The following is a 23,918-nucleotide window of genomic DNA, read 5'->3' as shown; positions in this document are numbered from 1 at the left end:
GAACTTTTCAAGGCAATTAGCAAATGCTTAAAGGAGACTAATGAATGGTCTCATTATGCTTCCAAATTTACTCTGAAATCATGTGCTACTTTCCACAGTGCCCAGTATTTGAAGTGAAAAAAAAAAAGTTTACATAAATTACTTTGGCAATTTTGTTTCCCTTTCTCTATATATTATATAATACTGAGGGGAGCAGCTAGGTGGCGCAGTTGATTGAGTGCCCAGGACTCATCTTCCGCAGTTCAAATATGACTTCAGACACTTAGTACCTGTGGGACGGAGGACAGGTGATTTAAACCATTTAAACCTGTTTGCCTCGGTTTCTTCATCTGCAAAAAGCTCTGGAGAAGGAAATAGTGAACCATTCCAGTATCTTTGCCAAGAAAACCCCAAAACGGTCATGAAGGGTAGGGCACGACTGAAAACTCCTGAACAAAATAAACTGCTGCAAACAACAAAAGAATGCTGGATCTGGGTTAGGAATTTGGGAAAAGCAGTTTTGTTAATTTAAAGAGACCAGGGCATTTATGCTAGGAAAAAAAAAAAAAACAGCTACAACGGATTTAATCCCAGGATGTCAGGTTACATCCTTTTCTGCTATTGACTTCTTAGGTGCCTGTGCTCATTTCTCCTCTCCCGGCCCTAAGAAAACAAGTTCCTTTAACTGCAAAATGACGGGATTTAGCTAAAATCGGAGGTTCTTAACCTTTCTCTAGGTGTCATGGATCTCTTTGGTGAAGCATGTGGGACACCTTCTAAGAAAGATGTTTTAAAAAATAAAATATATGTGATTACAAAAGAAACCATCTCTAATGAAATAGTTAGAAAATATATTTTTTTAAAAAGTTCATGGAACCGAGGTTGAGAAATTTTGTGTTGGAAGATCTCTTAATAGATTCTTTCAGAGGTTGTTTTGTTTTGAGCTTAAAGCGACACCTTTCCTGGGGGGGGGGGGGGGGGAGAAGGAGAGCGAGCTCAGGAATGAGGCTGCAAGGAAGGAGTGGCGCTTTGTTCGACTCTCTAGCGGCCCCGGTTTTCTCAATTCTAAAATGGAGATCATCCCTTCTCTACCATCAAGAGCTTTGCGCCTAGCCCTGCACAGTTAAGTGCTTAACAAATGCGCACTTCCTTCTCTCCCTCCCTACCCCGTCCAGGGATTTCGAGGACAAGCTCTCTCTTCTGCTGTTCACAGTTCACAAAGCGCCGCCAGCCCACCTCGCAGGCTCGCGTGACTATTAGCAGTGAGTGACGGGGTATGGCGTTCAGTAGATGCTCAATAAAGGTCCACAGACAAGTTTTATTATTAGGTAGAAGTGGCGGTAGCAGAAGGGAGAAGTAGCTGGAACAGGAAGATAGCAAATAGCAAACGTAAACGGCCAGCGTGCGGCTCCTCCTCAGGTCCGGGCAGGAGGGGCCGAAATCCTGAGAAAGACGAATCCCACCCAGGAAGTGGGAGTGGGCTGGGGTGGCGAAAAGCCGAGCGCGGTGTAGCAGGCTCACGGACTCCGAGCAATGCCAAGGTAAGCAAGGTTTGAAGCAGCGCAAGCGGCCCCCTCTCCCGGCTTGGGTGTACAACTGCACCCACGTGCACATAATCGCACCTGCGTACAATTGCCCAAAGGAATATCCATACTTGTTTGATTGGTGCATCTGGATTCAAAGACTCAATTTCCCTAGGCACGTTTTCGCGCCATTCCCTGGGTGTGGGGTGTGGTGCGCTACTTCCTGATTGGAGATATTGGCTTCCGGGAGGAAGTTCTAGGTACTTTATTATAACTTTTTTAGTGCCCAGGAAAGGAAGATCTATTAGATAATTGTGTAGAGATGGTTGTTTTTTCCCGTTAGCTCCTTCCCTCCTTCCCCAAGACTGTAAGCTCTAAAAGGACCGGAACGGGTGTCGTTTGTGTATTTCTATGCCTAGTACTTCTTGACTAATAGTGGGTTCTCCTGAGCGGAAAGAAGAGTCCTCCAGGTGTCTTTTACTGTACGTCCCAGCGACCCCCTACCCCAGCACCCAGTACTGTGCCAGGTTTTAATTTCCTTCTCCAAAGTTTAAAAGGACTGTGCCCCTTGTACAGTTTAACTTACTTGGCTTTCCAAGATATTCTGACCCTTTGGGCATTTAGGAGGGTGAAGGGAGCTAAAGGTTTCAAGACTCCAAGGTAAAGAGGAAAAGCATTCACAGAATCTGAGATTAAGAACTGGAAATCTTCCAATGTAATCCAACCCCCCTCATTTTAGAGGTGAGGAAAATGAGGCTCAAGATCAGAAAAGTAGTAATAGAAATAGAATTTGAATCAAAGACTCCTGGTGGAGCTCAGTGCTAATAATCTTTTTCATTCTGCTTTTAAAAAAATTAATAGAAATCTATTTTCTTTACCTCTTCCTCCCTCAATCCACTGGTTGTTTTAATATTTACTGCTTTATAGTATAGTTAAAAATTAATTCTGCTGCTAATACTTTTTTGTTTTCCCACTTTTTTATTATTTCCCTTGAGATTCTTGATCTTTTGACCTTCGTATAAATTTATTATTTTTTTCTAGTTATGTAAAATAATCCTTTAGTTGATCAGTATGGCTTCGACTAAGGAAATTTGAATAATGTTGTAATTTTTATTATATTTTCTTTTCCTACCTATGAGCAATAAGTATTTTGCCAATTATTTAGGTCTATATTTTGGTAAACAGTGGTTAACAGTTGTATTTATATAATTTTCTTGCTTACCGTGGCATATTAACTCTTCGAGTATTTTATACAGTTCTGTGGTTATTTTAAATGAAATTTCTCCCTTTCCATCTTAGCTCCTTCTGGGTTTTTTTTTTTTGGTATTGTCAACCTGGAAAAACACATTACCTTCAAAGTAGTCAGCAAAACCAAGTCTTTAGTTAGGAAAGAGACAGATCCATTACAAAAGGGCTCTGGGGACAGTGTCTCAGAGAGAATCACAGGGTTAGATGATTCTCCAAAGAATAATAGAACATAGGGAGCTTATTTGGGGAACAAGGTACAGCAAGTATACATAGTTCACAAACTGGCTTGGGAAAGAGGCTGTAGCCAGAGGCTAGGGTATCAGAGAGTGGCTACTAAAGAAAGTGTCCAGCCAAGGGTTGGGCTTCCTGCAAGAGAACTCTGATACAAAGGGAGAGGCTTCTAAGACAAAAAGGGTACTTAACATTTGATTCTGTCCACACTAGTCCCACCTAAACTGGGATTATTAAATATTTTAAGGTCTATTGTACAGTTGGAACTGGGGTCAGTCTGGGACTTCCCATGGGCTGAGTTGTCAGGGTACAGGGGCAAAACTTGGGCTTCCCCCAAACCCAGTTGACAGTATTATATAGAAATGTTGATGATTTATGTGAATTTATTTTATATCCTGTAGGTTTGGTGAAATCATTGTTTTAATTAATTTTGGTTGACTCTGGGATTCTTAAGTATATCATTGTTTAATCTGTAGAAAGCCATAGTTTTGTTTTTTCTTTTCCCTTAATTTCTTTTTCTTGTCTTATTGCTTTAATCAGAATTTATAGTATTTATATTATACGTAAACATGTATTTTATATATTTCAATATTTTATTTATATCACAAAATTTAAAAAATTATATAATACATGTAATATAAATATATGTAAATATCGATGTTATTTAGAAATGGAGGCAAGGGTCAAACTTATCTCACCCCTGATTTTATTGGAAAGAATTTTCATTTATCCCTCTTACATAAAATGGTAACTTAGTTTTAAATATATACTCTTTATTGTTTTAAGGCTATGTTTTTAGTATCTTAAACAGAAATAAGTATTTTTTTATTCAAAAGCTTTTTTTTCTGAATAGAATCTACATGATTTTTCTTGTTTTTATTATTGATTTGGTTAATTAAGTTTATCATTTTCTACTTTTATACCAATCTTACATTCCTGTTATAAATTCACCTTTATCCCTCTTACATATAATGCTAATTTGGTTTTAGATATAAAGGGAAGTTTAACTTGTTTCTGTTTTCTAGTGTTTTTCTATTTTTTATTTTTTTAAACTCTTACCTTCCGTCTTGGAATCAATACTGTGTATTGGTTCCAAGGCAGAAGAGTGGTAAGAGCTAGGCAATGGGGGTTAAGTGACTTGCCCAGGGTCACACAGCTATCTAGTATCTTAACAGAATGTTTTTCTGAATCTATATATATAATCTGTATATGATTTTTCTTGTTTTATTATTGATAAGGTTAATTCATTTATTAATTTTAAAATATGTTTTTTTCCTTATATTAAACCAATCCTGCATTCCTGGTATAAATTAAACTTAGTCATAATGTATAATCTTTCCGATAGGTTGCTTTAGTTAGCCTCTTTGCTAGTAATTGTTTATTGAAAATTACTGTTGCCATCTTCATTAGGCATATTGATTTATAGCTTTCTTTTTCTGTTTTGATTCTCTCTGGTTTATGTATGAAAATCATATCTGTGTTCTAGAAATGATTGGGGCTGGGATCCCTGAGTGAGGCACCAAATGACATCAGACTGGACTGACCCAGGCACCTGCACAAATGTCAGGGCAAAGGGCACTAATGGGGGCTAGACCCCCTGAGGACCAAACATTATCAGCCTGAGCCCCAGTCAAAGGCCAGGGCACTTATCTGACTCTAAGGACACTTGGCTCCCTCCAGTGACCAACCATCAGGGGAAATTCCTCTAGTTTCTGCCTGTGTAGAGCCACCCAGGAGTGCTTGTCCATCTCCTCAAGCCCAGCGTAGGGCCTTCTGGACGTGGACTTTTCCTCTATAAAAATCCTATCCCTCACTGCTCCTGGGGAAGGTAGTTCCACTTCCACCAGCCTAAGCTACCTCTCTCCATAACTCCATAAAAGCTTTGCCTGAGATGAGCAGAACTCCAAAGAAAAATTCTTTTGGTGTCAGACTGAACTTGGAACACAATAGAAGAAATTTTTTAGGATCCCTTCTTTTGCTATTTCTGCAAACAATTTATGCAAAAATGAAATTGTTTTTTGAATGTTTAATAGAATTCACTTGTGAGTCCATCTTGTCCTGTTTTGTTTTGTTTTTGGATACTCACTTATGATTTGTTCTGTCTTGAAGAATGGAAATGGCCTAGAAGTTGGAGATGATTGTGGGAGAGCTTTGAAGTAAAACCCTGGAACTGGATGGGTACCCTTTTCAGGAATGACAGACATCAAAAATTAGCTTAAAAATATAAAGCGATTTATTAATTTGAAAGCAGTGTTGAATGACAGGGAGACAGGTGCAAGAATAGACCCTGTCTCCTGGAGGAGATGGGTTCTGGGCTGCTTCTACCTTTTAGACAACAGGGGTTACATGACTAGAGATGAAGAGATGGGATGATATTGCCATGTAAGCAGAAGTGGTTTGCCACTCGAGCAGGGATGAATTGATGTCTTGTGTCCCGAAGACACAAGGGGTGACTGGAATAGTTCAGGGGACAATTAGATGTCTTAGATACAACCTGATGCTTATCAGAGTAGAACTGGGAGGTGTATATCTGCGTTCATCACAAAATCTAGGGGAGAGTCCAAGGGGAATATTTCTCCCAGGGCTCTTTCCTTATCATGGGTCTCTGATGCTCAGGGTCACCTTTTCCTCAGTATTACAAGAATGCAAGTGTTAAGATTAAAATTTGGGGGAAACTGAAGCAGGTAGAAATTAGTTTCTCTCTGCAAGGAGTATTATATTTTTAGAGGTTTATTTAAGATAAGGAATTTAGGAATATACAAGTAAGAGAAGCACGTGCTAGGTGGGCCGAGAGGCCCATTCAAATTTCACTCACATCATGAGATGCATCTGCTTGCCAGTGGAGACAGGAAGAGAAGAGACCCCGCTGTAGGCAGAGACCCTTTAAATAATAATTTGCTCTTGGCCCAGGTGAGAATTCAGTGAAATTACAAGGCATTCTGGGAAGTGAGCAAGGACTTCTGGGGACTGGAGTCCTGGATTCAAGTCTCCATTTTTACACAAGGAAGAATTTCCTGCATGAGTTTGGGGTGTCCAGAGGAAACCCTGAGTCCCATGCCAGAGAGAGACTGTCTTATCCTATGTGGTATACAGCAAGTAGGCCAATAAGAGAGATAAAGTTGAATTTATACCAAGAATGCAAGATTGGTTTAATAGTAGAAAATGATAAATTTAATCATATCAATAATAAAAGTAAGAAAAATCATATACAGATTCTGTCATTTAGAAAAAAAACTTTTGAATAAAAAAAATACAGATTTTTATCAAACTACACAAGGGTGACTGAGATACAAGAAAAGGATTATCCGAAGACAAGCATTCATGATAGGGACTAGCCTTGTTGTTTTATTAGAATAGTGGACTCCTAGTTGAGTAAACTGTAAGAATATAAAAGTGTAGGTTTTTATGCTAATATGAAAGTTCTAAAGTAATATTGTAGTTACCGATTTAAAAAAATATGATAGCTTTAGTCAAAATGACTTTCTGAAGCTTTATTTACAAAGAGGTGGAAAGAGTGAAAATGGAGAAATGTAAGAAGAGGGTAGAGAGAATGTCTAGCCTGTCACTATAAGTGTTGCTCTGCTGTCCGGCTCAGCCCTGGCAGGGCTCAGTAACCTTCAGCCAGAGGCCCTGGTGGTATCTTTAGCAAGGGTTCCACCAACACAGCCTCCAGGAAATGAAGGCCTCTCTGGAACCATTCTCTCCAGAAGTCAGGAAAGGAAGGCCAGCTACTCACCTAGCTCCCTAACTCAGAGTCTCCAAAGGCGAAGTCCAAAAGCCTAGTTCTAAAGAACTGAACCCCCTTGGACAGGAAGTTCAGGATTTATAGTCCTTTTGTCACTTCCTGTCCCTTCCTCCACTTTACAGGAACCAATTGCAGTCTTTCACTTTGTCTAGCACTGCCCAAGGGGGTTGGCAGTGGCCTCTGGAGTTGTCACCTACTCTAGCAAGTGACTTGTAAATTCTCTTACTTAGTTAAGTAGGGGTGCTTTGAGTTCTTGATTGATTAATTTAAAAGTTGCTGATTGATAGACAAAGAAAGTTTGATTCACTCTTCACAAAAGTATCTCTTGGGTGTAACAGTTAAAAGAGTGTATGGCATAAACTGTGGCAGTTAAAAGAGTGGTTGCCTTAAACTGTGACCGCAAAGATATGTTTTTTATATTAAAAATAAAGTGGTCCCCAGAGAAAATTTCCCAAATATGAAATATACCCAAGTCAGCTGGGTTTTTATGGAGATTTTAATTAATACAAATAAAGGAATTAAAAGAAAGGAAGAGAAACAGAGTAAGAGGGAATAGTAGGAAAAGGGCTAGGCCAGCTTAGGCCAGCCTTAAGGCTTAAGTCTTAAGAGAGCGAGATCAGTCAGTCTTTTATCAACTCACCACAAGATTTGTCCCAAGCAAGATTCTAGTGTTCAGAGAGACCCACCAGTTCAGCTTCGGCAAGCTGAACTAAGTTCAGCCACCAAGTCCTTCAAGGCAGCTCTGGCAAACTGCCTCTCTCCAATTCAGCTTTGGCAAACTGAATCTCCCAGCTGAATGATCTCCGGAGCCCTTTCTGAGCTCCTATGTCACCTCCCCTAAGTTCTTACATCTACCAATCACAGTAGACGTTTTCCAAAGGACAGATCATTCTTAATTCACACCTCTGAGTAAGTTCTCCCCTCTTTGCTCCTTGCAAGTTTACAAGTTGCCTGACCTTTATAGGTACTTAGCATCTTTTTGTATTAGATCTAAAAATAGGCACAGCTTAAGTGCTTTTGCCTTACTATAAGTATGGGTTAAGTACTTTTCATTGTTCAGCAAGGAGTTTACAACTTTATCTTCCCCAAGGCATGCTTAAGTATGGGTGAAGTAGAGGTCTCACATTCCTGATCTAAGTCCCTTCATTGTTTAAATGGGGAATGGTCTTAACCAAATCTTCTGAAGTAGGGTCTGAGAATTTTTAAGACTCACATAGGTTTGGCTAGCACTTTTGTTTTTTTTTTTTTTTTGTAATCAATTTATAGGCTTAGAGCAGTGATAGTCAAAGGGTGGTAGGAGGATCCCCATGAGGCCCAGTGACCCTTTTCATGAGCAGTCCATGAGGACAAAACTATTTTCATAATAAGGCTGATGTTATTATTACCCTATTGTTACTCTTCTCACTTTTCCAACCACATATATGGATGAGACCAGATTTTCTTTATATACCCCAATCAAATTGGGGACAGTGAAGTAGCATAGTGCTTAGGGTTCTGGGTCTGGAGTCTGGAGGGTTTAAATTTAGCCTCATATACTTCCTAGCTATGTGACCCTGGGCAAGTCACTTAACCCCCATTGCCTAGCCCTGACCATACTTCTGCCTTGGAACCAATACTTAGTTTTGTTTCTAAGACAGAAGGTAAAAGTTGTTTTTTTTTTTTAATAGCTAAGACCCCCTGATCTAGAGAGAAAGAATGGTCATCAGGGTCAGAGGTTTCAGAGAACCAGTTATAGAGAATAAGTAAAGGCCTTGGGAAATCTTGGAGACGGCTGTTTCTATTAGGTGGAAGCAGAATTGTCAGGGACTGAATAATGAGTGCAAGTGTGACTGTGGAGGTCCTGAAAATAGAGATGTTTTCCCAAGAGTGTAGTCATGGAAGAGAGGAGGAGAGACTTAAGGTGATTGCTTCTAGGAATGGTGGGATCAAGGGAATGTTTTTCAAAGAGAAGAGAGACGGAGGCATGTTTTTGTACAGCACAGAAGGAGCCAGCAAATTAAAGGGAGGTAGAAAATTGAAGAGAGAGAAGGAATGATAGAAGGGACAAGTTCCAGAAGGACACAGGGAAGAGGGAATGAGATCAAGAACATATGGAGAGAGAGAGAGAGAGAGAGAGAGAGAGAGAGAGAGAGAGAGAGAGAGAGAGAGAGAGAGAGAGAGAGAGAGAGAGAGAGAGAATATGAAAGAATGATGTTTTCCAGGAGAACTGTCATCCTTTGAACTTGGACTGTGGGAGGAGAATCTGGGAGATGATGTTGGAGTGTGGAATTGGAGATGAGAGGAAGCCTCTCTGACCTGACCTCCTTTTTTTTTTTTCCAGTGAACTATGTGATATGGTTCCCTCCTGAAAGGGAGGAAGAAGTTGTATCCTAGAAATTAAGTTCCTTGAGAGGATTTTTGTTTGTATCCCTAGCACTTAGCAAACCTAAACCTAAAATTAGCCTTCCTAAATCTATCTGGTTTCCTTACTTTCTTAATTTGCCCTAGGGTATTCTCATTTTCTTAATTACCCAATTCTTGGCACATAGAGATACTTAAAAAAAGCTTACTAATTGATTTCGTTTTATTGATCAGTTACCTATTCTCCAGAACGGTTGGACTAATTCACAACTCCACAGCAATGTATTAGTGTCCCAATTTTTTTCTTGTTAAAAATTTTTTTAATACTAATTTTTTTCTTAAAAAAATTTCCCCCATATTTACATGATACATTTTCTTTCCCTTCTCTCCCCCCTCTCCCCCCAGACAGCAAGCAATTCCACTGGGTTATACAAATGTTATCACTTGATACCTATTTCCATATTATTCATTTTTGCAATAATCTTTTGAAACCAAAACCCCAAATCATGTACCCAAATAAAAAAGTGATAAGTCATATGTTTTTATTCTTCATTTCTACTTTCACAGTTCTTTCTCTCAATGTGGATAGTATTCTTTCTCAAAAGAACTTCTGGATTGTCCTGGATCATTATATTACTACTAGTAGCAAAGGCCATTACATTTGATTATTCCACAATGTTTCAACTTTCTGTGCATACTGTTCTCTTGGTTCCACTCATTTCACTCTGTATCATTTCCTGGAGGTTCTTCTAGTTCATATAGAAATCCTCCAGGTCATCAGTCCTTATTGCACAATAGTATTCTATCACCATCATATACCACAATTTGTTCAGCCATTCCCCAATTAAGGGGTGTCCCAATTTTCCCATATCCCTTCCAACATTTGTCATTTTCTTTTTCCTTCACATCAGCCAATCTGATATGTGTGAGGTACCTCAAAATTGTTATAATTTGCATTTCTCTAATCAGTGATATATAGCATTTTCATGTGACTATAGATTTTTTTTAATTTCTTCTGAAAACAGCCTGTTCATACCCTTTGATGACTTATCAATTGGGGAATGATTCAGTTTTATAAATTTGATTCAGTTCTTTATATTTTTGAGAAATGAGGCCTTTATCAGAAGAATTTGCTATAATTTTTTCCCCTAAGTAGTTTCCTGCCTTCCTTCTAATCTTGGCTATATTGGTTTTGTTTGTGCAAACCCTTTTTAGTTTAATGTAATTAAAATTAGACATTTTATATCCCATGATGCCCTCTATCTCTAGTTTGGCCATAAATTCTTCACTTATCCATAGATCTAATAGGTAAAATATTCCATGTTCTCCTAATTTGCTTATGATATTACCCTTTATATCTAAATCATTTACCAATTTTGATCATATCTTGGTGTACAGTGTGAGATGCTGGTCTATATCTAGTTTTTGCCAAACTGCTTTCCAGTTTTCCCAGCACTTTTTATCACATAATGAGTTCTTGTCCCCAAAGTCTGGATCTTTGGATTTATCAAACACTAGATTACTTTTATTTATTTCTGTGTGTGATGTAACCAATCAATTCTACTGATCAACCACTGTATTCTTTAGCCAGTATCAAATTATTTTGATGATTATCACTTTGCAATACAATTTGAGATCTGGTACTGTTAGGCCAACTTTCACTTTTTTTTTCATTAATTCCCTTGATATTCTTAAGGTTTTGTTCTTCCATATGATTTTTATTATTTTTTCTAGCTCTTTAAAATAATTTCTTGGTACTTTGGTATGACACTGCACAAGTAAATTAGTTTAGGTAGAATTGTCATTTTCATTATATTGGTTTGATCTACCATGAGCAATTAATATTTCTTCAGTTGTTTAGATCCAACTTTATGTGTGTGAAAAGTGATATGTAATTGTTATCATATAGTCTGTTTTATTCTTTTTTTCATAAAACTAGCTCCTACTTTTATTTATTAATTTAATGGATTCCTTACTTTTGAAGTGAGGTAAACTAAGTCATTGACCAGAAAACCTGTTTTTTCCTGGAGAAAGTAGAAATAAGAACTGAGCTTTCCTGTGCTTGTCAGTCAGCTCAGAACCAAAACAACATAAAAGTCAGTATCTGTGAGAAAGTAACTTCCTTAGTGCAGCCAGCTAGGATAAGATATATAATGGGAGGTCCTGTACCCTACACCACTGACCAATACAGCTTCTAGACATTAAGGGTTGCTTGCTCCTTCAAGGTTATGTCTCATAATGAATATTGTTTGCTTTGTATCTTACACCCAATAAAAACTGCATTGTACCTTCAGTCCGGGGCAGCTTTCATTATGAAGGTTTGCCCTGGCCAGTAATAAATAAATATTGGTTCCATTAATTTGAACTTCTGGGTGTCCAGACTCTCTTTATGAAATGCACCTCTTCACTTTCAATTTTTTAATCTCTTCTTTGATACTGGAGGGTTTTTAATTTGATGTTTAATTGGGAATTTTTAATTTATTCTTTTTTTAGTTTTTTGTAGTTACACTCCCAATTCATTGATCTGCTCTTTCTCTAGTTTGTTGATGTGTTTAGAGATATAAATTTTCCTTCAGTGCTGCTTTAACTGCATTCCATAAATTTTAGTGTATTATCTCATTGTTAGCATTCACTTTAATGAAATTATTGTTTCTATGATTTGATCTTTGACCTCATTCTTTAGGATTAGATTATTTAGTTTTCAATTAAATTTTAATCTATGTTTCCATGGTTCTTTATGGAATGTAATTTTTATTGCAGCATGATCTGAAAAATATGCATATAATATTTCTGCATTTTTGCATTTGGTTATGAAATTTTTATTCCCTAATACATGGTTATTTTTTATGTAGGTGCTATGTACATTTGAGAAAAAAGATATATTTCTTTTTATTTTCATTCAGTTTTCTCCAGAGAAAGAAACTAACTTTAAAAATTTTAACTTTCATCTAAATTTTAAAAAAATTATTCATTTTTTTCAACTTGTTTATTTTTTTATTAGATTTATCCAGCCCTGAGAGGGGAAAGTTGAGGTCCCTCAGTACTATAATTTAACTGTCTATTTCCTTCTATAACTCATTTAACTTTTTCTTTAAGTATTTGAATCCTATACCATTTGGGACATATATGTTTAGTATTGATATTACTTCATTGTCTGATATTTTTTAGAATAATATAGTTTTCACTGCTTTTATATTTTAATTAGTTCTATTTTTGTTTTTGCTTTGTTTGAAAACATGATTGTTTCCCCTGCTTTTTTTCTACTTCAACTGAAGCATAATAGTTTCCTTTCCAGTGCCTTATTTTTACTGTGTCTTGCAGTTTCAAGTGCATTTTTTAATAAACAACATATTGGATTTTGTTTATTAATCCATTCTACCAAAGGCTTCTCTTTTATAGGTAAGTTCATCTCATTCACATTCACGGCCATAATTACTAATTGTATATTATTTATTTCCATTCTATTTTTCTACCTACTTATCCTGTCCTCTCTCTCTTTTTAATCTATCTCTCCTCCAAAGTCTGTTTTGCCTCTGACAACTCTCTCCCTTAATCTTCCCTCTTCTTCTTTTATTACCCTTCTCCCACTTGCTTGTCAGGTAAGATTGGTCTTTATATCCAACTGAGTGCGGATGTCATTCCCTTTTTGAGCCAATTCCAATGAGTAAGGTTCAAGCATTGCCCGCCACCTTCCATCTTTTCCTCTACTTTAAAAGCTTTTTCTTTTTCACCTCTTTTATATAAGATAATTTCCCCTGTTCTACCTCTTCCTTCCCCCATTGCCAGTTGATGCCTCATTCTTGTCCCTTTATTTTATTTTTGTGAAGTCAACCTGTTGTAGTCAACTCATATTCATGTTCTCTATGTATATTATTTCTAACTGTCCTTAATAATGATAGAATTCTTAGAGGTTACAAATATCATCTCTCCATATAGGGGCATAAACAATTTAACATTATTGACTCCATTATGATTTCTCTTTCATGTTAACTTCTTATGTTTTTCTTGAATCTTGTATTTGAAGTCAGATTTTCTTTTCAGCTCTGGTCTTTTATCAGGAATGTTTGAAAGTCCTCTATTTCATTAAATATCCATTTTTTCTCCTGAAGGTTTGTACTCAGTTTTGCTGGGTAGTTGATTCTTGGTTGTGATCCTAATTCCTTTATCCTCTTGAATATGATATTCCAAACCTCCCTCTCTCCTCGCTCATTTAATGTAGAAGCTGCTGAATCTTGTATTATCCTAATAGTGACTCCACAATATTTGCTTCTTTCAGACTACTTGTAATATTTTCTCCTTTGCCTCAGAGCTCTGGAATTTGGCTACAGTATTCCTGAGAGATTTCATTTTGGGTCTGTTTCAGGAGGTGATTTCTATTTCTATTTTATTCTCTGGTTCTAAGAAATCAGAGCAGTTGTCCTTAATAATTTATTGAAGTATAATTGTGTTTGGATTTTAGCCAATAGAGAAAATGAGGCAATTTGTCTTAGAATAACATTGTTTATTAACAGGGGCATGCAATTTCCATTAACAAAGAAGGGATCCTTTTCTCCAGCTTTTTTTTTTAGGGAAAAAAGTTTTTGTGAGTCCTGACTTTTGCTTATAAAAGGAATTGTGTCCTCTTTGTTATTGACCTGACAGTTTGACCTTTGTCCCTCTCCTAACAGTCCCCATTAGTACATATTTTGAAAGAGTAGGTGAACTTAGAGACTTCAACTCCTCTTTCATATTACTTCATCCCAGGGGAGGTGAGTATTTGCCAGAATGAAGATAAGACTAAGACACACCCTGCTTTCTCCAGCCAGGGAAATGTGGCTGAAATGGGTCAAAGTTCAATAGCTAGAGAAATATGGGCAGCATGTCCTTCTCTGGCAGGCTGTGAAAATTAACATCAGGGATCTTATGAAACTCAAATTCTGGCAGTCTTTGGTTAGAAAGTATGTTGACTCAACCAAATTTTCAGCAGCTCTTCTCTGGTTATCCCAAACCTAGATGAGATATTTAGCAAGGACAAAGAAGACTTTTTCTTTCAAATGTCTTAGAGAGAATTTTTGTTAACAAATAAATAGCAGCAGATCTCTACCCTATATCTAATAAAAGACAAAAGAATTCAGCCTAGTGAGATTCCTTGAAGCCTGGTAGTAAATTACTTTAGCTTGGAAGCAGACTAAAACCCAAGGTTTAAGAAATGTTACTATTACATACAACATTAATTTTCCTCATTGTGTAGGCATTTTTTTAAAATCATGATTTTCAGGTAGTCCAATAATTCTTAAATTATCTCTCTTTGATCTGTTTTCCAGATCATGTGTTTTTCCAATGAGATATTTCATATCTCCTTCCATATTTTTCATTGTTTTAATTTTGTTTTGTTGTTTATTGATGTCTCGTAGAGTCATTAGTTTCCACTTGCCCTGTTTTTAAAGGTATTATTTTCTTCAGTATTTTTTCAGCCTTTTTTACCAAGATGTTGCCTCTTTTTTTCATAAATTTCTTGCATTACTCTTATTTCTTTTCCCAGTTTTTCCTCTACCTCTATTATTTGATTTTTTAAATCCCTTTTGAGCTCTTTGAGAAATTCTTTTTTGGGCTTGTATCTAATTCAAATTTTTCTTTGAGGCTTTGCATATAAGTGTTTTAACTTACATTGTTTTTTGAGTTTGTGTCTTGATCTCTGTCACTGGAATGACTTTATATGGTCAGGGTCTTTTTTTTTGTTGGTTTTGCTCATCTTTTCTAGCCTATTTCTTTACTTTTCAACTTTATGTTAAACTTGGGCTTTGCTCTGAGTGGAGATGCCACTATTCTAAGTTTCAGATTTTTCATGCTGCTGTTTTCAGAGTTAGTTTTGGAGAGGTGCAATCCCTATTCTCTTGACCTTGCTTTGATCTATGGGCTTGTGACCAGGGCCCTTGGTTCTGTGTAGAGGCAAATGCTATTGTTCTTTATGTCCCTGGAAATAGGACTCAGGTTCCTGCTCTCCTGTGGCTTGAAAGAGCTAGTGCTTCTCTATGCCTTGGACCCTAGACTAGGATCCCTCTCCCTCATCAGCAACATAAGTACTCTTCTCTACCCTGAAATTGGGACTGGAGTCCCTGAACCCCTAAAGCCATAAGCACTTGAGGGCTAATTGTCCTCTTCCCCTTGGGATTGTGACCAGAACTGTGTATGGGCAAGGCAGCAGGGTCCTGTACCCAGTGCCAGCAAAGAATCCCCTATAACCTCCTTTCAACAAATTGTCCAACCCTTGTCCAGCCTGTGGACTAAGAGCCTCTGAAGCTGCTGCCACCATTGATGTAGCTGCCTCCAAGGCTCACTACCACACTGTGCTCCTAGCTCAGCCACCATCCTGGTGGGACAGACCTTTCCTGCCAATCTCCTAAATTGTCTTGGGATGGAGATTATTTCATGGGAACTCTTATTGGAGACATTATTTTAAAGTTGTTTGGAGTGTTTGAGAAAGTCCAGGTCACTTCCTTTTACTCTGACATCTTGGCTCTGCACCTCATCAACCAGAAACTCAATGAGCCTGCTGCATTCCTTCTAATGATATGTATTTGTAGAAACTATGTTGCCTTCTCCTTTAGAATGGAAGGTGCCTGAAGTCAGGGTCTATTCTTGCCTTTCTTTGTGTGCTCAGCACCTGGTATGGGACCTGTCACATAACTACCTAATGGATGCTTGAGTAACTGTATTCTGATTTTTTTTCCTTTTTATTTTCTTTGCGTATATGTGAATAAGCATCTCCATGGATAATCTTGGACATATCATATCTCTTTTCTGATGGTCAGCTTTCCTAAAATGAAGGGGTTGGTCTTGGTCTGTCTCTGTGTTTATTGGCTAATTGTGTGAACACCTCTTAGCTTTCTCCCAGTGGGACAAAGACCTAACGGCTAGATCTCCCATCATCTCCTGCCTACAGTTAATACCACTCCTGAAATGTTCTAGAATGTTTCTGGTAACTGTTGCCACAACAAATACTGAGTTCTCGAAGTTTCAGGGGTGAGCAGGAGAAAGGAAAGGTCTAAGTACATAGAAAAGGTAAGGAGGGCTAGTTTGTCAAGGGAACAGTCATAGGGACCTGGCAGTGATTATGAACCATAGAAGGCTTTGACAGATAAGATAGGCATGGAAAACTAGAAGTGGACTATCTTTAGATAATGTCCCAGCACCTTAGCTCTACATGGTGGTTGGCAATGCCTGTGGTTAATGATGTTTAGAATTCTATTCATTTCAATTCAGCAAACATTTATCAAATATTTGCCACAGTTAAGGCATAAGTATAACTGTTGGGAATATTAAGATTTAAAAAAAAAAGGTCACTCAGTTCCTGACCTCAAAGGATTTATATTCTGTTGTGAAATAGGAATATAATGTATGTAGGTAAGTATTTAAGGTTGGGAATGATAGGACCCAAGGAATACATATGACATACCCTTTTTAGGAAAATTTAAGGAACAAGAGAGTGTTTTTAATTAGGTTGGGGTGTTGGGGTAGGGGTGGGGGGCTCAGGGAAGACTTCCTAGAGGAGGTAGCTTGAAGGGCCTTGAGAGAAGGGACCCCATTTTATCCATTTATGAATATCCTGATTGGGCTTAGTGCCTTCCATAAATTAGATTCTTAAATCAAAGAGCTAAGGAGAAAGTGAAGGATTCTGAAAGTCAGAGATGAGGAAAGAGTATATTCTAGACATGGAGGGTGACTTTCCCAAAATAGTATACTATGTGTTACTGAGGAAAGAGCATGGCTCTATTTTCAGAAGACTTGGTATAAAAATCTTTCTGATGTTAGCTGTGTGATTCTGGGCTCAAACTCTGATTAAACAGGTTGCCTCCCAGGTCTCTCTTCCAAAATAAGCAGTCTAGTGTGGTTCATTACATGTATTTGTTTTAAGACTTATTGCTGAGCTTTCACTATGGTCTAAGGTTCTTTTTGAGAGACCTGTCTAGACTTCTCTGGGACTCTACTTCCTTTTTTGGAAACAAAGCAGCATTTTTCAGCTCACCCATTTGATCCAAGCTTCCATGTTGATTTTTCAAACCAGCATAACATAGGATCTTAGATTTAGAGATGGAAAATACCTTGGAAATCGTCAAAGTCAGCTTCTCATTTTACTGGCTATTCAGTAGAATAGGAGATACACTGCTAGACTTGGTGATAAGGAAGCCCTTATTTGAGTTTTAAATCTTCCCTCAGATTTTACTAGTTGGGTGATCTTGGGTAAGTCACTTCTCAACCTCATTTTTGTCATCTGCAAAGTGAAGATTATGGTGGATTTCTCACAGGGTTATTGTATCAAATGAGATATTTGCAAACTTTAAGGCACTATGCCAGTGTTGGCTATCATCCTTATCATCATCATTGTTATTAGAGATGGGAAGGAATTTTAAAAAGTGGCTTTGTTGTAAGGTAGTTGGCAAAAACCATCTTCTCCCCCTGTACCATCTTGCCCGGATGTTTTACTCTGTTCTTTTTACTACTTGCTTACTCCCCTTGGTCATAAAACCAATGAAGAATATCCATGGGAATGGTGAGAAATGATGAAAAGAACCTTCAGTATTTAACATTCAGTGTGACATAATCAATTAGAATGGAACTTGGCTTTTAATGTGATTCTCTCAACTGCTCACGGCGGTCATTCATCCCAGTGTTGTTTTCTGATTTCAGGTTGAAAGTGTTTGCTTCAGAGCCATATATGCTGTGTTTCCAAAACTGATCCTGACAATGAGTAATTATTCAGAGGTAATGTGTGTTCATTTGTGTACTTTATTTAAAGCTCAGTTCTTGGATCTCCTCTTTTTTTCCTGAGACGTTTAACTTCAGGCTATTTTTTCTTTCTAATTTCAGCCTCTAATAATAATCTTCCTTGTTTTATATCCTGTTCTCTCTCTGAGAAACAGGTGTTATAACTCTTTGGCAAATACTGGGCCATTTCTCACAGCTAAATAATCTTACTACTGTTACTTGGGCTAGGAAGTAATTGTCCCTTTGGTCTGTTCCCTTAAAGGTTAACCTGAAAATACCTTTTGGAAATAAGAACCTGGATGCTGTTTGTACTGTCCCTGACAAGATATTAACTGATCAGGTGTTAATATATGCAGTGATTCTTACCCATGGAGCTGCAGGAGATATGAATTTTCCTCACTTGAAATCACTGGCCAACCACCTTGCAAGTAATGGGATCCTGTGCCTGAGGTTTACTTGCAAAGGCCTCAATATCACGCACCGAATAAAGGCATATAAAGCTGTTTTGGTAAGATAAGTTGTTTGCTGTGTTTCATAAAGAAAGATTCTGTGTAAGAAAATACAGAGAATGTGATTATATTAATTTGGTTTTAGTTACATTTCCAAGGTATTTATTGAGGAAACAATTAGAAAAAACCTGTTTTTAAACAAAGTTATCAAAGAAGAAGATGATGTAGTCACTTTCCTCAATGCATTTGACTTAGTGGATGGGGCTGAATTTAGAGTCCAGAATCTTGCTTCAGACCCTTACTACTTAGCCTCTTTCAGTCTCAGTTTCCTCGTTTGTAAAAAGGAGATAATAATATCTACCTCACAAGGTTAGGTAGAAATCAAATGAGATGATGCAAGTGAGTAAGGCACATTATAAACCTCAAGAGTACTATTTAAATGTTTGCTATTTTTAAGTTAAGAATGACAACGAAATGCACACCAATAACCAAAATATGTACTAGTAGGTAGAAGTTCTACCTACTAGTAGAATTATTACTACTAGAAAATTATTATGGCAGTTCAGGAGAGAGCTATTTCTGGCTAGGGGTGAATCAGCAAAGCTTCCTGGAGGTGGCAGAGTTGTGAAAGGGAGAATGAGGCATAATAGGACATAAAGGTAGGTTTGGGTCAGATTTTTAATGACCTTGATTACCAGTTTGGGGAGTTTGGGTCTTATTTAGCAGAAAATAGAGGGCCTTGGAAGCCTTATCCTTACAAATACTTTTTTATTCCATTTGCTGGTAGGAGAGTTGTTTCCATGGTGATGATCCGGCCATCACAGAAAGGCCCTGGGACATTTCAGGGATTCTGTGCCCAATGGAAGTATTAGTATAGCACTGGAATTCTAACCTGATAGCAGATGATAGTGTTATAACAAAACTGTATGGCTTCTGCTTGTGTGCACTCTGATCTCTTCCTTTTTCAGGCCATGTTAACATCCCTTTCAGGTTATGTGGCTAAAGTACAACTTTGTTCATGTCACTCTGCTACCCACAGAACTTGCAGCGTCTTCCTGCTGCCCACTAAAGTCTAAACTCCTTAGCCTACATTGAAGCCCCCAACCGGCCAGTTTCCATCTACTTCTCCAGCTTTAGCCCCTGCTCTTCACTGTATAGTCTCTTCCAGATAAACAGGACCCTTCACCATTCACCATGTGTATCTGGTGCTCCATGCCTTTGCTGGTGAACGTGTCACCCTCAGCATCTCTGTCAGTGGAATTCCTCCTCATCCTCAAGGCCTAGCTAAACTGTTGTTCAGTCTTGTTTGATTTTGCCTCCATTTGTGTAAGTCTTTACAGGTTTTTCTGAAAGCATTTTGCTTATCATTTCTTTGTTGTTGTTCAGTTGTGTCTGACTCTGTGCGAGCCCATGGACACACCAGGCACACCAGGCCTTCCTATCCTCCATTTTCTCTCAAAGCCTGTCCCAGTTTATTTTGTTGTTTCCATGACACTATCTCTGCCTCCTGTGCCATCCCCTTCAATCTTACCCAGCTTCAGGATCTTTCCCAGTTATTATTATATTGTGGACAAAATATTTGACCTTCCCGCGAATAGTCTGAATTAATTTCTTTAAGTATTGACTCATTTGATTTCCTTACATCTCTGTTTTTTTAGTATGCTAAAATATTATTTCCCCAATCAAATCTTGTTTAACTTAAGGTGGAAGGGAACCTTTCCTCCTTTGGTTTTTGTAGCATTTTGCTTATATATTTTGTATTTATATCTTTTTTGTTTTAGTCCTGCCTGAAAATTCTGTAATGAAGGGATCATGTTTCATATTTTATATTTGCTTTTGTTCTAAACAGAGTCTTTTGCAATTATAATAAATGCTTGTGGCCTTCAAAAATGAAAAATATCTTTAGATTCTTGGATGATATCTTTTTCATGGATTCTCACAGATTTGAGGAGGGTCACAGATCTTCCTAAGAAGATAGCACCTTGCTATATCTATAAAATGCTATTTTGACATGGAGTGTTTTATGGAACCCGAGTTGGAAGGGACCCAAGAGGCCTGCTAGTCACTCGTCAGGCTCATGTTTGAAGGTCACCATTAAGCCTTCATTTGAAGAGATAAGGACCTTCTCACCTACCAAGGCAGCTCATTCTAATTTTGAACAATTCTGCTTTTTAGGAAGCTTTTCCTTTCATTAAGCCAAAATCTATCTTGAGACTTTCATCCATTTCTCATAGTTCCGCCCCATGAGACTAAGTACAAATAATGAATTTGTCTATGTGCCAGATATGGTATCTAGTACTTAAAGACAGCTGTTTTATTTCCTCCTGTCTACCTTCATCTTGGTCTTCTCGGGGCTAATCATCCCCTATTCAATTAAACAAATGGGTTCTAAGCACCTCCGTGCTAGCCACTTGGGATACAACAAACAAAACAGTACCTTAAGGCGCTTGCAGGTTCTACTTGAGAGTGGGTGATGGAGAAGAAATGAATGAAGATAAGTTGAATACAAATTAGGCTGTGATTATAACCAAGGAGAGAGCCAGACGGAGTCCTTTAGAAGTAGTTGGGGTGGAAGAGCATATGCTTAGGAAGGGATGTTGGGAAAGGTTCTTTGGAGGAAGTGGTGTCTGAACTGAACCTTGAATGACAATACAGTCCCTGAAAGATGAAGATGAGGAGGGAGTCCTTGGGAGATGCCAGCATGTATGCATGGAGGTTGAAGATGACATGTAGAATGCAAGTTAGGGAGTGGTGACTTCTTTTCTCTCACCATCCTCATTACCCTCCTGGGAACCCACTTCAGTCTATCATTGTTCTTCCTAAAAATATTATATCTAGAAACAAAGATAATTCAACTGGGAGTTCACTAAGGATTCTCTAGTTCAAGATCCTTTATGCTTATTAATAAAACCTAAGGTTATATGAGTTTTTTTAGAATTGAATAAATAGAATTTATAGGATTGAAAGCTCTTTCCAACATCCTTGTGTCTAAGTCAGATTTATTTTTTTATTTACTTATTTTTAATCCCTTACCTCTCATCTTGGAATCAACAAAGCAGAAGAGTGGTAAGGGATAGGCAATTAGAGTTAAATGACTCTCCCAGGGTCACAAAGCTAGGAAGTGGCCAAAGCCAGATTTAAACTCTAGATCTGGCTCTCAATCCACTGTGCCACCTCGCTGCCCCTCTAAGTCACATTTGAACTCGGGTCTTCCTGGCTTGAGGCCACCTTCCTACATCACCTAGATGTCCGTAGCCCTCTATTAATGATCAATTACTTGGATTTTTCTAAACTTTTTTAGCTATGTAGAGATTTTAAATATGGTTTCATTCCTGACACCATATACCAACTAATCTCAAATTCTAGAGTACACCACTTTATTTAGCAAGGATATAAGAATCACCCACATTCTATGTTTTCTTATACTTATCATCCTATATTGCTGCATAGAGGAACACTTCCTATACTAATTTCGCCTCCATTTCTGGTTTATTTTTCTTAGGAATATCTGAAGACTTCAGATGAGTACAGACTTGCAGGAATTTTCCTTGGAGGTAAGTTGCTGATCTTTTGATTTTTTTTATTATTTAAAGGTCTCCCCCTCCTTTTTAACACATGCAGGGCATTGCGGAAGAGGTGCATCATGGTGCCTGCTGGGGGGATGAATTTTGGGGACATAGCAGCTCCTGAGAACCCAGATTGACCAAAAAAATGGATTCTCAAAGTATTGAGGAAATGACAAAAGAGGATTAAAATAACTGAACAGAATGTTAATGTTGGGATCCTTTAAAATTTTTTCAGTTATAAATTGGTAGGATTTCAAATCACTTTTCTGACTTGTTAACTTTGTATCTGCTGTCTGCTTCACATGAGAAAATGACAGAAAGGAAAGAATCCTCCTTTAATCCACTATTGTTGGGGCATGAAGACCCCTTTGATAGTATTACCCTCAGTGGGGAGCCAACAAAAAGAATGCTTGATTTAGATTCAGAAGATCTGGGTTCATACCCTAGCTTTCCCACCTCCTACTAATGTGTATGACCTTGGGCAAGTCACTTCATACTGCTAGGCCTCAGTTTCCTCATGTGTAAAATGAAAGACTTGATTTGATTACTTCTAAAGACTTACAACTCTCAGTCTTTGAGCTCAGACTCTCAGGAAATCTTGGCAGCTTGACATTTGTACTGGCAGGAATTGTTATTAATCTTTTATCATTTGTTCTAGGATCTTCAGGGGCTCTGCTTCTCTAACCGCCACGACTTGTGGTGGGGAGCAGAGTGAAATGTCTGACGCATGTCCTTCTTTGCTCTAGCACTGTGGTCTGTCCTTCTGGCTTACTTCTGTTTTTTGAAGAAAAAATTTAATTTTAAAAAATTTTTTAAATTTAATTTTTTAATTGAAAAAAATGATTCCAGGTCGCTCCATGGGTTCTCGAGCTGCTGCTTCTGTGATGTGTCAGATCGAATCGGAAGATGGCGATGACTTTATCCGAGGTCTCATCTGCTTCTCTTACCCCCTGCATCGTCCGAAGCAGCAACATAAGCTCCGGAATGAAAGCTTGCTGCTCATAAAAGGCCCCGTGCTGTTTGTTTCAGGCTCCGCCGACGAGATGTGTGAAAAGGTAAAAGCCGGGGCTTGGCCTGTCCATTGGCCGAGGGCCGCTTGTTTGTCAGTCCCGCGTTCATTTCCTCCCCTCGGCCTGGGGTCAGATGGCAGATATCCCATCATCGCTTGACACAGACATCTGAATTTCTTTTGGGATTACCCCACACAGTTTATCTGACCCACAACTGATAGACAATTATCAGTGATAAATGCTCAGCATCGTCATCCCTCCTGAGCTGAGAAAGAAGGATCGTCTCAACGTTAGACGCCTACCTTTGCCTTCGTTAAAGGAGGGGGAGAGGAGAAAGTCCTAGTTACGTACATGGTGGGTGACGTGCTGGAGAGCAGCATGATCACGACATTAGCATTAAACCTGGTTCCTTTTCATTTTTTCTGTTAGAAATTGCTGGAGAAAGTCGCAAAGACAATGAAAGCTCCTACTAAGATCCACTGGGTTAAGAAAGCCAGTCATTCTATGGCTGTGAAAGGAAGATCTGCTGATGATGTTTTGAAGGAAATCAACTCACGTGTTCTTTCTTGGATCCAAGAAGTCATTCAACTGGACAAGAAATAATTCATTGATTAAAAAGCCCTATGTCACTTGAGATTTGTATATTTGATTTGATGAGGAAAACAGTGAGTCTCAGAATTGTGAGGCATGTGTTTGACCCGTTTAATGTCTCTTTATTAATATGCTTTGAAAGCAAATGTTACCTTGTGCAAAAATGAGAAAATACTGAGATTATAGAAAATCGAAATGGCTTTTATCAAATATTTTTCAAAATCATTAAACATTCACTTGTTTCCCATGTGTACAGTTTTGTGCTTACTTAATTTGATAATGATGAAATATTTCTTTAGAAATTTAATTTCTTTTTTAAAAGCCCAGCTAAACTATAGATTACACTTGGTACATTGGTATTTTACAAAGTGAATAAAATTACCCATTAGTCTGGAGCCTCATACTTGTGAAATCACAGTTCTGGACAGAGAAGTAAAACCAATCATTTCAGCCTATGACTTATACTTTCTCTGATGACCAAGGAGGAAGAA

At 38.0% G+C, this 23,918-nt stretch overlaps 1 protein-coding gene across 3 annotated transcripts; it reads left to right on the top strand.

Moving 5' to 3' along the window:
- Nucleotides 1-228: 228 nt before the first annotated feature.
- TEX30 (testis expressed 30) lies at nucleotides 229-23,674 on the top strand. 3 transcript variants are annotated; one of them, XM_007501327.3, is made up of 6 exons: nucleotides 229-1,520; nucleotides 17,734-17,808; nucleotides 18,074-18,319; nucleotides 21,763-21,814; nucleotides 22,676-22,881; nucleotides 23,266-23,674. In XM_007501327.3, the coding sequence occupies exons 2-6, from the start codon at nucleotides 17,791-17,793 to the stop codon at nucleotides 23,437-23,439; spliced, it is 696 nt and encodes a 231-aa protein (XP_007501389.1). In that variant the 5' UTR covers nucleotides 229-1,520; nucleotides 17,734-17,790; the 3' UTR covers nucleotides 23,440-23,674. The 3 variants fall into 3 exon arrangements, with proteins under 3 accessions (XP_007501389.1, XP_007501391.1, XP_007501390.1); XM_007501329.3 differs by lacking the exon at nucleotides 229-1,520 and adding an exon at nucleotides 1,680-1,762; XM_007501328.3 differs by lacking the exon at nucleotides 229-1,520 and adding an exon at nucleotides 15,996-16,107.
- The last annotated feature ends 244 nt before the right edge of the window (nucleotides 23,675-23,918 follow it).

Source organism: Monodelphis domestica, chromosome 8 (genome assembly GCF_027887165.1).
Source record: "Monodelphis domestica isolate mMonDom1 chromosome 8, mMonDom1.pri, whole genome shotgun sequence".
NCBI classification, from domain to species: Eukaryota; Metazoa; Chordata; class Mammalia; order Didelphimorphia; family Didelphidae; genus Monodelphis; species Monodelphis domestica.
This window is presented reverse-complemented; position numbering and strand designations above follow the sequence as displayed.